At 44.3% G+C, this 13,056-nt stretch overlaps 1 protein-coding gene across 1 annotated transcript in view; it reads right to left on the bottom strand.

The window, feature by feature from the left end:
* Window positions 1-13,056, bottom strand: part of RAB3A (RAB3A, member RAS oncogene family) — a 120,989-nt gene that overhangs the window by 31,839 nt on the left and 76,094 nt on the right. Inside the window, exon 3 of the mRNA XM_086946996.1 lies at window positions 4,644-4,762. Within this exon, the coding sequence (XP_086803122.1) occupies window positions 4,644-4,762 (119 nt within the window). The remainder of the gene's footprint in view (window positions 1-4,643; window positions 4,763-13,056) is intronic.

The raw sequence follows: 13,056 nt of genomic DNA, 5'->3' as shown, positions 1-13,056 counted from the left end.
TGGGTGCACGCGCGTATTTAGACTGGTAACTCCACCACAATGCCCTGGTTTCACTATAGAGTGCAGCGTAAACTGTGCGCATGTTGGCCTGGATGCTGATTCTGGACATAAACCTAACAGTGAGTAACACAGGCCCCTGAATGAAGTTAGCAATGATGTTCTTTTATACAATCACACTGAATACGATCTGTTTGAATTACTGAAATAACATGATGTTTTCCCCCTTCATTGTAAGCAAGTATACTATATGCTTAACCATGGGTTATACTTCCCTTATATGAGCACCTAATTTTTGGAACTGTTCAGTTTGATTTGGATAGTGTCTCTTTAGCATTTATTCATAGATTTTTGAGACTCTGGGATTAACTCAGAGATTATGCTCGCCTTTGGAGCACTGGAGTATCTTCAATTTTGAAAGCAAGTAGTTTTTTGGTGGTCATTGTGCAGGTGATGGTATCTGATTGACACATATGGTGATGTTTGTTTTCATTGGGTTTGTCAGGTGCATTACTTTGGGGATTTATTGGATTTTCAACTCTAGGGTGTAACCTTTTCTTTTTAAATTTCACATTTGTTTTCAATTGATTTTATTGTGAATATCTAATGTGTAAATTCTGACGATGTTATGTTTTAATGTATATCGAGGGTCCCCAGAATTGTACAACATGACACTTGGTCCTGCGGAAGGTCTCATCTACTTATTCGATAATTGGGAACCGAAACGTCGATGAAGTGGCCACCGCAATCTTCAAAATGCTTTGTGGATTAACAAGCCTCTCTTCTTAGAGATGTATGCCTTGATCCAGGAGAAGACAATACGGTTGGGCGGGCTCCCGAACGGCCTGGCTCGCCACCGAAACTAAGAAACAATATCTGGGTGATTGGATATTGACAGTGGATGGTGCATTTTGTTTTGACCCATACTGTATTGTATATGTAATAAATACAATTAATGTTGATGTTGAAGGAAGTACGCCTTTCCATAGTTATTGTTGTAGAATGTTTAGCTTTTACTACTCTACGTGCATTATATGTAAGGGAGTTACGTGGTTACCATATCCCTGGAACAAATAATTTAGTTGAAAAATGTCCCCCCCCCCGTGATACACTCTGTATTGTTAATGTTCATACTCAATCTTTTGGGGAATATTGGCATGCCCTATTGTGTTGTGCGGAATTTGTTTAGTGGCTCTACCATAAATAATCTCTAACTACACAGTAATAATCTTAAATAGTTTTAGAATATTCATTGTTACATATTTTATCAGCCTTGGACACAAACAACAGAGTTGACCCTGCTAGGATTCAAACCTTGGGCCTGCCAGTTGCACACAGATCCTTGTATAGATTACTTAAATACTAGTTCCCAGTACTTAAACAGCAGCCGGTGATGCTGGCCAGGATAGATGTGCCCTGGCAGAGATCTGTAGGCTTGCAGACCAGAAATCAAATATTAACTAAGTACGTGTTTCACATACAACTAACTACCACGGTTTTGGCTATTTTATAAAAAAGTAAAGCAAGGTATAGCTACTGAGGCTGAGGAGGATGAATTGCTATATTAGCCCTGCAGGAGGCCACTTTCTAGCACTTGACATGTGAGCAATGATAATGATCGATTTATTGTGACCCAAATAAAAAAAAAATACTCTCAAGATAGACTTTTCTTGCATATCGATTAAAGATTGAGAAATCAAGTTTTCCATCCAAATCTCACTTAATATTGAAAAATATCTACCATTACACATAAAATACTTTATTTTACTATGTCAGTACATTTATTAAATGAATTCATAACTTCAGCCTAACCCACATAAGCGGTGCAATACTCCTCAAGACTAACAACTAGTTCTTGCCTCCGCCTCGAAATCCCTGATTGCGGTACTTGACATCCTGACTATTTTCGGCGGATACTCCGGTTTCAGTGTTAACTGGCAGAAGTCCGTCCTTTATGTCCTCAGGAAAGATCCGCCCCGGCTGCCGCGGAATTGCCCAATACCACTTGCAACAGATGGTTTCAAATATTTGGGAATCTTTGTCTCCTTAGATCGGACACTCCGATATAATCGTAATCTTGTTCCACCACTACAGGGACTCAAGCGAGATATAGCCTGTTGGAAGACACTTCCTTTATCACTGCTGGGCAAAGCAGCTCTTTTTAAAATGATGTCGCTACCCCAATTTTTATATGTCTTGCAAAACTCGTTCGACCCAGTCCCAAACTCATACTTTAAAGAAATAGAAGGGCTCCAGAGAGATCTATTGTGGGATGGGAAACCCCGTGTCGCACTGCATAAACTCACTCTTAATTGGTATGATGGGGGTATCAGCTTACCTGATATCATGAAATATTATTGGGAGGCACATTTGGCGGCTATTAACCATTGCATCTATGGTCGCCCTGACGACCCTGGTTACAACATGGACAGGTGGCTCCTCCCAGGGGGGAATTACCATCGAGTGCTCTACTCAAATCCGGGTAGATACCCACAAACAGGCCCTATCAAACACTCAGTTACTGTCTGGCATGCGGCCAACAGATCACTTGGATGGGGACAGAAACCCACACTAGCTACACCATTGTGGGATTCCCAAATGCTGGGTGGCTTATGGAAATGAAAGGGATTTGACAAATGGGAACTTATTGAGATCTCGTGTATCAGAGACCTATGGGATAAGGGAGAGGTGAAGCCCTTTACGGCACTTCAACAACAACACGAACTGGCTAACTCTGAACACTTTAGATACACTCAGACTCGTCACGCACTCCATTCAATCGTCCCACGGGCCTCTTCCCCTCCTGAGGCCTCCCCACTGGAGGACAGGATTCTCGATGGGCATTTACCCGAAAAAACAATATCACGAATCTATAAAAAGCTGATTAATAACATGGAAAATCCCTTACAAGCACTGCAAGATAAATGAGTCGGGGATGGTATCGAGGGGGATGATGAGGAATGGCAGGAAGCGGTGTCCTCCCCAAGGGTGGTCGCAATTCCAGCGCGTCTCAGGCTAGTGCAACTTAAGATTCTCCATAGAGTCTATGTAACGGGACCGTGGCTGCTACACATGGGAGTACCCGGGGGGATATTGTAGAAGGGGCTGTGCACAGTTAGGCACATTCATCCACATAATTTGGGAATGCGAGCTCATCCAAGCCTACTGGCGACAGATACATGATATACTTAACAAAGTGCTGGCAGTCACTCTCTGCCCAGAAGCTCGTAGGTGTCTCCTGAATATCTGGGAGCCGATGGATCTCAACAATTACCTAACGCAATGGGTCACACTTGGGCTGATGGTAGCCAAGAGGAACATCGCGCAGCTCTGGGGAGCGGCACGTGCACCCTAGATTGTAGACTGGGAAAAGGACCTCGACTGGTGCATGTACAGGGAAAAGATAGTCTACATAGCATGAGGGTGCCCCCAAAGTCCGGAACCCCTGGAATTCGCACCAGGGAAATTTATGTAACCCGCCCCGGGGTGGTAATGATGATGAGAGCCCTACTCCGTAGCAACGTCAAGCAGTGCTGTTTTTGTACTCATTATTTGACTCCGCTGTATGAACACATGCGCAATCCTTTCTACTGTACGTTTTATGTCGACAATTGTTAATAAAAAGAATTATAAAAAAAAGACTAACAACTAGTAAAATATGCTTAAAATGTCTTTATAAAGCACATAACAAGTGGCCAATATATAAGAAATTTTTTATTTTCACTGGCGGATGTGATATTGCATACCAACTAAATTTGCATACATTAAAAGTTTGCTCCTTTCAATGTGTGTTGTATATATTAATTTACTAATATTGTGCCACTGTTTGTTGCAGTAGATCTTCACATTTACTTTTGACTTTAGCCTGTTCATTTAAAGATTTGGCTTGTAACCTCTTATACCACATCCCTACCACAAATCCATCTGTTCAAGGTTTATAATTCACTCACAAATTCATCTTATAGCTCAATATCCTCAACAGTTTATGTTGCATCTGCAAGTATGTTAAATTAAACCAGGCAACTTTTTTTCCAATTAACTTGTGAAGTCTTTAAAGATGGAGCAGGAAGAAATACATCTCTGATTTCGGGAATATCTAAATCTGTTAATCATTGAGCAAAGCACGGGGTAAGAGCTGAAGAGAGATTACTGTATTCTATAAAATGGGCATCACGCCATAGTCATTCCTAATTTTTACATTCTTCAGTCGCTTCTACCAACCATCCCTCTTGATGCTATTGGACATTCTTTAAAAACACCTAAACTTCAGTACACCTCTAGTAGCTAGTGCGTGATATCCCAGTCCTCAGGTGTGTGTATGCGGGGTAGTGTTGGGTCTGGGCAGAGGAGTGAACCTCCTCTGAGACAAGTGGTGAGGACGGACTGCACCCAAAGGAGTTCCTGCAATCCTCCTGCACACAAGGACTCACATCGATAAAACGGGGTGGAGTCAGATCCAAATCACAAGAGCGTATAGAGATAGGCAAAGACTGCAAAGGTCGGGGAGGTGAGAGAGAAAAAGAAGGGAGCGGGAGACTAGTTGTAACTGAGCACTACTAAAGGGCAGGCAGCAATAAATCAATACAGACATAGTTCATATTACTGGTGCAATGTCAGAATTAAAAAAAGAAAGCTTTAATACATACCAGTCCTGCACAGCATTGAAAGATTCTTCGTTGGTGATGTCGTACATCAGAATAAAGCCCATGGCTCCTCGGTAGTACGCGGTAGTGATCGTCCTGTACCTCTCTTGACCTGCCGTATCCTGAAAACAAAACAAAATCCAAGTAAGCGGGGTTTGTGATATCTGTCTACTCCCAAAATAAATGCATTAACAAACATGAAAGTAATAATGATATCTCTAGGAGCAAGCTAATTTGAGTAAAAATCTCAGCTAGTATGCAGACACTGCTGAACAAAAGATAAAGGTGAATCTTGGATGAATATGCGATTCATACGACTCGTTATCAAAGTTAGTACCAGGTGGAAATTTGATAACCTAAGGCCTGATTTAGATTTTGGCCTGGTTTACTCCTTCACAAATGTAACATATAAGTAGTCTGCCTTATTACAAGTTTAAGATAACCTATGGTACTTCTAATGTACTTAAGTTGATCTTAAGTGCACTAACTTATTTTGGGATTGAGAAACCTTTGACTTTTAAATTGTTAAAAATCGATTATTGGAGAAACCGCCACGGCTCTCCGTGGAGAATTAAGAAACATTGGTAGTGGATCACACAGCTCCTCGTCCAATTGTCATCTGTACATTCAGTTTTAGTTGTAGACAAAAATTCAGCAGCTTATCCTCAAACTGCCTTTGCAGTACTTAAAGCTTCAAAACAACTGCAGTGCCTAGAATTGAAGTATCATCATCATCATAGAAGGAAATTCACACACAAGTTAAAATCCACTTACAATCCATCAGTTTTAGGTTTCAGACACGTTGACCATTTTTATGATTAATTAGAGGTTGATATCATGTTTTCAATCTTTCTTGGGAAATTGTTTCCAAGCTGAATTGTGTTACTGAATAATGACAACATGAAGACGTGTGCCGCGGTACGTGCCAGGCAAACCCTCTTAAGGGAACTCAACAACACAAGTTAATATCAGAGAACAAATATTTGGCAGGAAGTTGTTAGCTTGAGGGTCTTGTGAGTGTCTTGTAATGATTGGTTGTGACCAAACAAGGAAAAAGCAAATCTGGCTCCTTTTGTAATAGAACAGATTAAACAAAAATGACGTGGCATAATTTCCTGAGATAGTCGCACAGGTTTAGGGATGTTGTCACAGTTACTCTTCGTTCTAAGTTGCATCTAAGTGAAGTGCATTTGTCTGTCTTGTTCTTCAAGAGGTTTGAGCTACACCTCTCCTTTACATGCATTTGTAAGGCTGTAGCACCAGTGTCAATATCTACAGGTTCCTGAGGAGAGTACATATACCTGCAAGGCTATATGTACCCGGTCTGTAACCATGTTCGACAAATGCAATCGTTTGCAGCTTATGTGATTGTATTGCTAACACTAATGAGCCAATTTTAGGGTGATGGCTAGTTGTGGGTCTTAGGACCATAACTTACCTTAACAAAAACTTTGCAGTGAATACACCAGAGTCTCGTATAATTCCTGTATAGAATTTGACATAAATGGATAGCAAGCTTTTCACATTCCACTGAGATCTGTTAAGACCTTATTGAACTAATAGTGTAATGGTCGCCCTTGCTTAGTTAGCTAGCAGAAGGATTTTGAGAGCTCACAAGTCCAAAGAGACGGCATCTTTTGAATACTGTAGAAGGAATATTAGTTGTAGGAGCCAATTTCCATTTGGTATTGGATGGACCGACTATGGATAATGATGTGAGGACCTGGAGACAAGCTTGCCTAGTGCTTAAAGCAATGGCGACTGTCCAGTGTCGGAAAAGAGATGGCGACGTGGATGGATGCAAGGGTCTTAGCAAAATACTGGAGTATGACAGAGGACAAAAGGGAAAGGGCCAAATAAAAATGGCAAAATGCTTATGTGAAACCCAAAATAAAATATTTATTGAAGGATGTACCGTAGGCAATATTAGAAATAAAACGCATTCAAGCATAACAGTTCATTTGGTGAAGCTCATCTTGCCCAATTATTTAGCATGGTAAACAACGTTTACCACAAATCTTTCCCCCCCGCAGGGAATCACAACGCGGTCGTTACAACGACCGCGTTGTGATTTTGCATATCATTACTCCGCAAGTCGGAACACAATCCAATTCCTTCCCTATTGTCTCCGCGCAGACTGGAGTTGGAATAGTAAATTATACTATTCCAACATCCAGCGCCCCCCCCCTCAGCAAGTCGTTGTTCCGACTTGCGGAGTAATGGTTTGCGGAATCACAACGTGGTTGTTGTAACAACTGTGTTGTGATTCCCTGTGGGGAGAAATACAGCGGGATAATATCATACATTCATTTAGCACAACGTACGGTACCGCACTTTTGGCAGAAATCGATCTTGGGTTCAACAATATGACTTTAATTGAGGACACATGCAGGAAAGAAAGTGCGCAAAGGACCAATGGCCATTCAACCAGGTGCAAGTCTCACTTAATTACTACTAGCTTAATAGATGCTGCATAAATACCCGCTGGGATCATTGTTACCTGCTCAGCTATCGTCCTAGGATCAAGGAACATTCAGTCCTACTTACGATTTAAGCAAATAAACCCAACATGGATCCTGGGGAGTTAGTTCTAAATTTTTAGGATGACAACCATGTAAACGTGCCCCATTTTTATTCATTTTATTTAATTGATTTTACATGGATATCCTAAAAGTCCAGCACTCTGGGACCTACATTGGAAACCCCCTACTTTGAAGCTGATAAGAAAATCTTAACTAGCTCTGGGTTGTCTCCCATCTTACACTTTCTTAAAACCTTTTTTTTATTAAAGACAACCATATTCACTAGAGATGGGCAAAGGGCTGCAATTCCATTCGCCTTCAAAAAGCGCCTAACTCGATCAAGCGGAAGTAGATGACACAAGGCCCTTTACGTTTACAGCAGATGCACGGGTATCCGGTTCTTGAAAATGTGCCAATCTGCTCGTCCCATTCACCGACCGTCAACCACCTTCTCATATTTCCAAGGAGAATCCACCTTCCTTGGAGACAGGCCAAATCCAGGCTTCCCTATCTCTCTTGCGAGAGGTTTCAGACACTTACTGAGTGATACACGCATGTCTTCTGTCGAATCGTATGTCTGATCTATCGATAGGTGGCAAAGATAAAGTTACTCTTATATAGTTATATATTAATGAGTGTTACGCAGCTCAAAACCTGTCTAGTTGCAGTTAGTTCAGATCTTTAAGGATTATGGTAAAATGTACAATGCTACTATTAACAATGCCGGCCACTTCCATCATGCGCACGGAAAACTACATTTTGACTCGTATCTAGGTATTCTAAATCCCAATGAAATGTTAGCATTTTATTGACCTGAAAGGATCAAACCATGACCTGTACTGATGGGACCAAATTTCTCACCCCAAGCTTTAATATAGCTCCCTGCAGTGGGTACTGATTGGCTTCTGGCGAGTGGTGGTCCCTGGACATCACTAGAATAATCAAAAACATTTGACCCAGGGAAGGGAGTACCCAGAGGTGGACAGACACTTTACTCGGCAGGACACCTGTCTTTGCTGGGATCGGCTGTAATGGTCGCGGTCATCGTGTGAAAAAGTTGAGGTTATGCAGAGCCCTTAATAGATGTTGATCTCTTTCTCACTCACTCTCGCTCTAAAGAGGAAGGAGGGCTTGCTGTGCTGCTATCCTTCCCCTCTCTCGACCTGGATAATTATCTGAGATTACCTGTCGAGAAGACCGACAGGAAGCTTGGGGAAGGGGGGAGCTGAGAAGGATTGCGTTGCAAGGACCACTGCAAGCCATCAGCCAGGACATCTAGATTCTGTCCTTCCCAGGCTCTCCAAACCAGGAACCTTTTTCAGCAAAACTCCATCTTTACTTGTCCAATGCGAGTAGATCACCCGCAGGGGGTACCATGACCCCAGAAAATGCCAAACTGATGTTTTGACCCAGGGCAGTTTTTTTAATGTTTTCTTACATCCTTCCCAGCCTCATCCACCTGTGGCTGACAGCATTTCTATCCCGGCCTATCGCCCCGGCCACCCTCAGTCTGCCATCTGCAACAGGCCTGGGGCAGGAGGCTTCAAGACCATCAGCAGCCACTTACTGAGGCCAGTCTCAGCCAACAGAGCCTCGGCAGACTGTGTCATCAGACGCCCTTGTCAGCCACTGGATCGCCAGGTTACAGAGATGGTCACCTTGCCCTATTTACAGCAGGGCAACAGTAACTCAGTTTTGTTGCTCAAACAAGCCACGATGACCCAGCAGGGAAAACTCACAACGGCCCTCACACAGAGGGAGGAAGGTCCCTGCATGTCGGGGTACTACCTTTTTTTATTTTAGGAAAACAATCTCCTTCCTTCAATTAATCATTTGTAAAGCGCATTACATACCCGCGAGGGTCTTCCTTGGAAGTTATTGTCATTAAAACAAACAAAAATATGCTGGGCGGGGTGAAAAAAGCGCATTGCCAGCTTGGCGTACTGATGTGCTTTCAGTGCGCCCGCCAGAGCACTGGGCTGCTCAGAGGGCGGTGAGATCCCCGCCAGACAAGTGGGCATCCAATAATATTGCATGTGTTCCGATGTCAGGGGAGCGGTGCCCATGGGCTCTTGTGAGCGGGGTAACCAGCAGGCCACCCGCCAGGGTTTCAATCTCCATAAGAGTCTACTGCCGCCCTAGTGGCCTTTGATGGGCTGCACAGGATTCTGTTTTCCAGTTTTTATATTTCCTGTTTATTGTCCAAACGTTACAGGCTCTGGCCTCCAGGAAGGTTACTGGTACCTCAAGTGTAGTGACAGGAAGTGCTTGATTTGTAAAAAAAGAATTAAGTGCCAGGGCCCTCCTCAAGAGGCTACTGAAGGCTGCTCCACCCATCGACCCTGCCTGTGCTGCCAATGACAGTACCAACACAATTAGTACTCATCGCACTGCAACAACTGTGACAATTCAGTCTATTCCAGGCCACCCAAAGCTATAAGAATGAAATGGAACAGTTGAATTGTCATTTTTAATGTTTATTCAATTATTAAACAGTGTTGTGTGCTCATCTCAAAATTAGACAGACAGCGCCACCATGTGGTGGGCTGTCATTAGTGCTGCTGTTGAGAATTAAGTGCCAGTGCTGAGCACCGGAAACCACCGGCTCATATTAAGCTCTGGTGACAGGTAGTCAATACTACACTGGCACTGCAGGTGCACTTCTTTACCTGTAAAGTGAGAGTACCAGCACTTCCCAGGAGGGTTACAATATTTTTAATGGCTGAACTTCCCCGTAGCAGCCTGGGAAAAAGAGAACCTCTTATGTGCTGCTGGCATTTTAGCTCAAATACCGGTGCCTGAGCCTTGGCACTTAAAATGTAATATTTACTGCTGATAGAGAGAAGTCAGCTGCCTGTATGCTGCTGGGGAGCTTTATTGACAGTGTGATGCTCCTGTGAGGAGGAGACCCGGGGTGGCGGTGAGCTGGAAAAAGAGACGACAAGACGAGGAGAAATAAACCATCTTTTAATTGTGAACACCCTGCAGGAGAGTGCTGCCTACCGGGCCTATAGATTGAGTGGAGATCAAGGTGTGACTGTAATTTTAGCAGCCAGGCTCCAGCTGTCAGAAAATAATTACGGTGTGTTAATTCGATTCCCCAGCCTTGCCATCGCAGGTGTTAACTTTCGTGCTGAATAACGCGACACAGTGCCTGCTTATAGCTGCCACCCTGCACGAGACGGCGTCACGTGATCCTCGCGATACCAAGAGGTGCCAGCTGGAACAGCAAGAGTGTAGATAACACATGCTTGTTTTTTCCTGCTAAACTCTCCCCCGGAAAAATTGTGCACAATTCGAGTAAAAAATATTTATTTGCATCTATTTTAGTGTAATAGCAAGTTTGGAGGACCATAACACCTGGTAAAGGCCTCCTCAAGTTCAAGACTGGAGTCTGCCATCTTTAAAAGAGGAAGAATGCATTTGATAACTGTGTAAGCTTTAGAAGAAGGAATTTATTGCAATTAGAAGATCCCACCCCCAGTATGGAGAGGTCTGAATGAAACAGGAATGAACAGGAAGGAAGGCAGTGGAATGTGGAGCAGAAGGTCTATGCCTGCCAGATATAATTGGCCCTCTGTCACTCTAATGCTTCCAATGAAGCTCTAAACATTGCAGTGTTCTAATATAACATTGTGGACTGCTGCGGAGGGATGTAGCCAGTGCTTAATTTGAGCCGGAGCTTTCCGGTGTTGAGCACCGGCACTTAATTGGTTTCCGGTGCTCGGCACCGGCACCTAATTATCAACACCACACTTAGGGCAGTCTGCCACAAGGTGGCGCTGCTCATGTAATTTAGAGATGAGCTGTACAACAGTTGTTTAGGGAAACGATATACATTAAAAAAAAGTATTTAATACCTGCCTCCCCAGCCATTGCTTTAGCTTTGGGGGCCTGGAATAAGCGGAACTATCGCATTTACATGCGAGAGAGATGGTTAGTAGTTGCATTGGCAGAACTGACAGGAGCGATGGGCGGTGCAAGCTGCAGTGGCCTCCTGGTCAGAGCCCTGGCACTTAATATTTTACAAATTAAGCACTGGTTGTAGCGGTTGTTAAAGGCGCTCAACTCAGCCTGAGTTATAAACCCGAGTAGCAGTGGAGGGCCTATAATGAGGCGGGGGGCCTTTAACACACTGTATAGCAGAAGCATAAGGGATAATACTATTACAAAATCCCACCACTGAGGGTAAAATGTTCCAAATTAAGGGGGTCATTATGATTGCAGATTTTCCGCATCCTCTGGGCCGGCGGAAGCCACCGCCGGCCCGGAGGATGCGGAAAATCCGCAGCGGACCAACCAAAGACCCACCGCCACATTAGGATGGCTGGTGGGTCCTGGTTTCCGTCCGCAGCTTTTCCGCCAAGGCTGGCTTACAACCGCGGTGGAAAAGCTCTAATATGGTGACGGTGTCTGTCAGACACCGTCCTCCATATTAGGATGGCCTGTTTCAGATGCTTTTCCGCAGCGGGTTTTCCGCCGTGGAAAAGCATGTGCAACTTCACTGCGGGGGCCCTTTGCGGGCCCCCTAGGTGAAGGGGGGGTGGGGGGTGCACATGGGGGGTACCAATGGTACCCCCCTGCATTTGTATGAGGAAAGCGGCAGGCACCGCGCGGTGCCTGCTTCTTTCTGCATACAAATGCAACACCTGCATTTTTAACATTGCCGCGGGTGCAGCTTGAAGCCGCACCCGCCGCAATGTTAAAAATAGAGGATGTGACCGTCAGGGTGGCGGTCACATCCTAATTGCACAGGAGGGAACTCCGCATGCCATGCGGAGGTTCCCTCCTGCTCTTGCGTCCGTCCGCGATCCTAATGAGGCCCTAAGTAGGGAGACACAGGAAGACAAGTATTGGAATACCAAAGTAGAACGTCTGTCCCAGCCATTATTGGTCAGCCACCACTCCTTTGTCTTCAGGGATGCTCCCAGCAATCCATAGTTCTAATACAGCCTTATAAAATGTAATGTAATGTAATGATGATACTTGTAAAGCGCACTGTTACCCCATCTCGGGGTGTCCTGGCGCTGAAGACCGCTGGGGAACCCGTCCTGGCTTTCCCTGTGAGATGGTCCCTTCTGGGTATCTCCAAGGTGAAACCAGGCATCCCCGGCGTCTGTGGGGGGCCGTTGTAGAGATGAGGCAAGCTTAATGCCCAGAGTTGCCGAGTGTGATCCCTGGTTAGAGTAGGCACCTAGACGAGAATTATCGAGTCCGTTGACCCTGGTCCACGACCCTGCCGCGTCTGGAATTGAACCCTGGTCCCGGGTCGTTCTCTGCTTCCGGGTCTGCCGCCTCTAACCAGTGAGCCACACCACTCCACTAGCTGCTGCATAGCCCGCTGCTGAAGGCTATATCAGTTGTTAAACGCCCTGCATTGAGTCAGAAGCCTGAAGAGCAGGCTATAACGAGGAAGAGGGCCTTTAACAACCGTTATAGCCCTAGGCAGAAGGGATATAAGGCAATTGAACATAGTAACCCGGAAGGTGCAATGTTCTGAATTAAAAAGGGAGAAACAGAAAGATAGGCATTGAAATGTTGGAGTATTAGGTCTATACCAGCCATTATTAGCCCTGAACCACTTGATTGTCTTCAATGGAGCTGCCAACCTTCCAATGTTCTAATATATATCAAATTATGCATACAGCACTTATGCCAAAGTACTTGACAGATAAAAACTCAACTACAGAATGAGTGTAAAACAGGTTAACAATTAAAATAAGGGAAAGTGTGCTGCTGAGATTTTAAGACAGAAAAACAGGTCAAAGAAGACAGACCAAATGACAAAAGACAAAGAGATTTGCTCCCTTGCTCACTGTGAGTTGTTAGCTAGCTTCTTTGTGGAGAAAGCAAACACCATCTATCGCTCTTTTCCCAAAGCTGATTCTGACAGT

This window comes from Lissotriton vulgaris, chromosome 12 (genome assembly GCF_964263255.1).
Source record: "Lissotriton vulgaris chromosome 12, aLisVul1.2, whole genome shotgun sequence".
Classification (NCBI taxonomy): Eukaryota; Metazoa; Chordata; class Amphibia; order Caudata; family Salamandridae; genus Lissotriton; species Lissotriton vulgaris.
The sequence above is the reverse complement of the archived record's forward strand: the minus strand, read 5'-3'. Positions and strand labels throughout refer to the sequence as shown.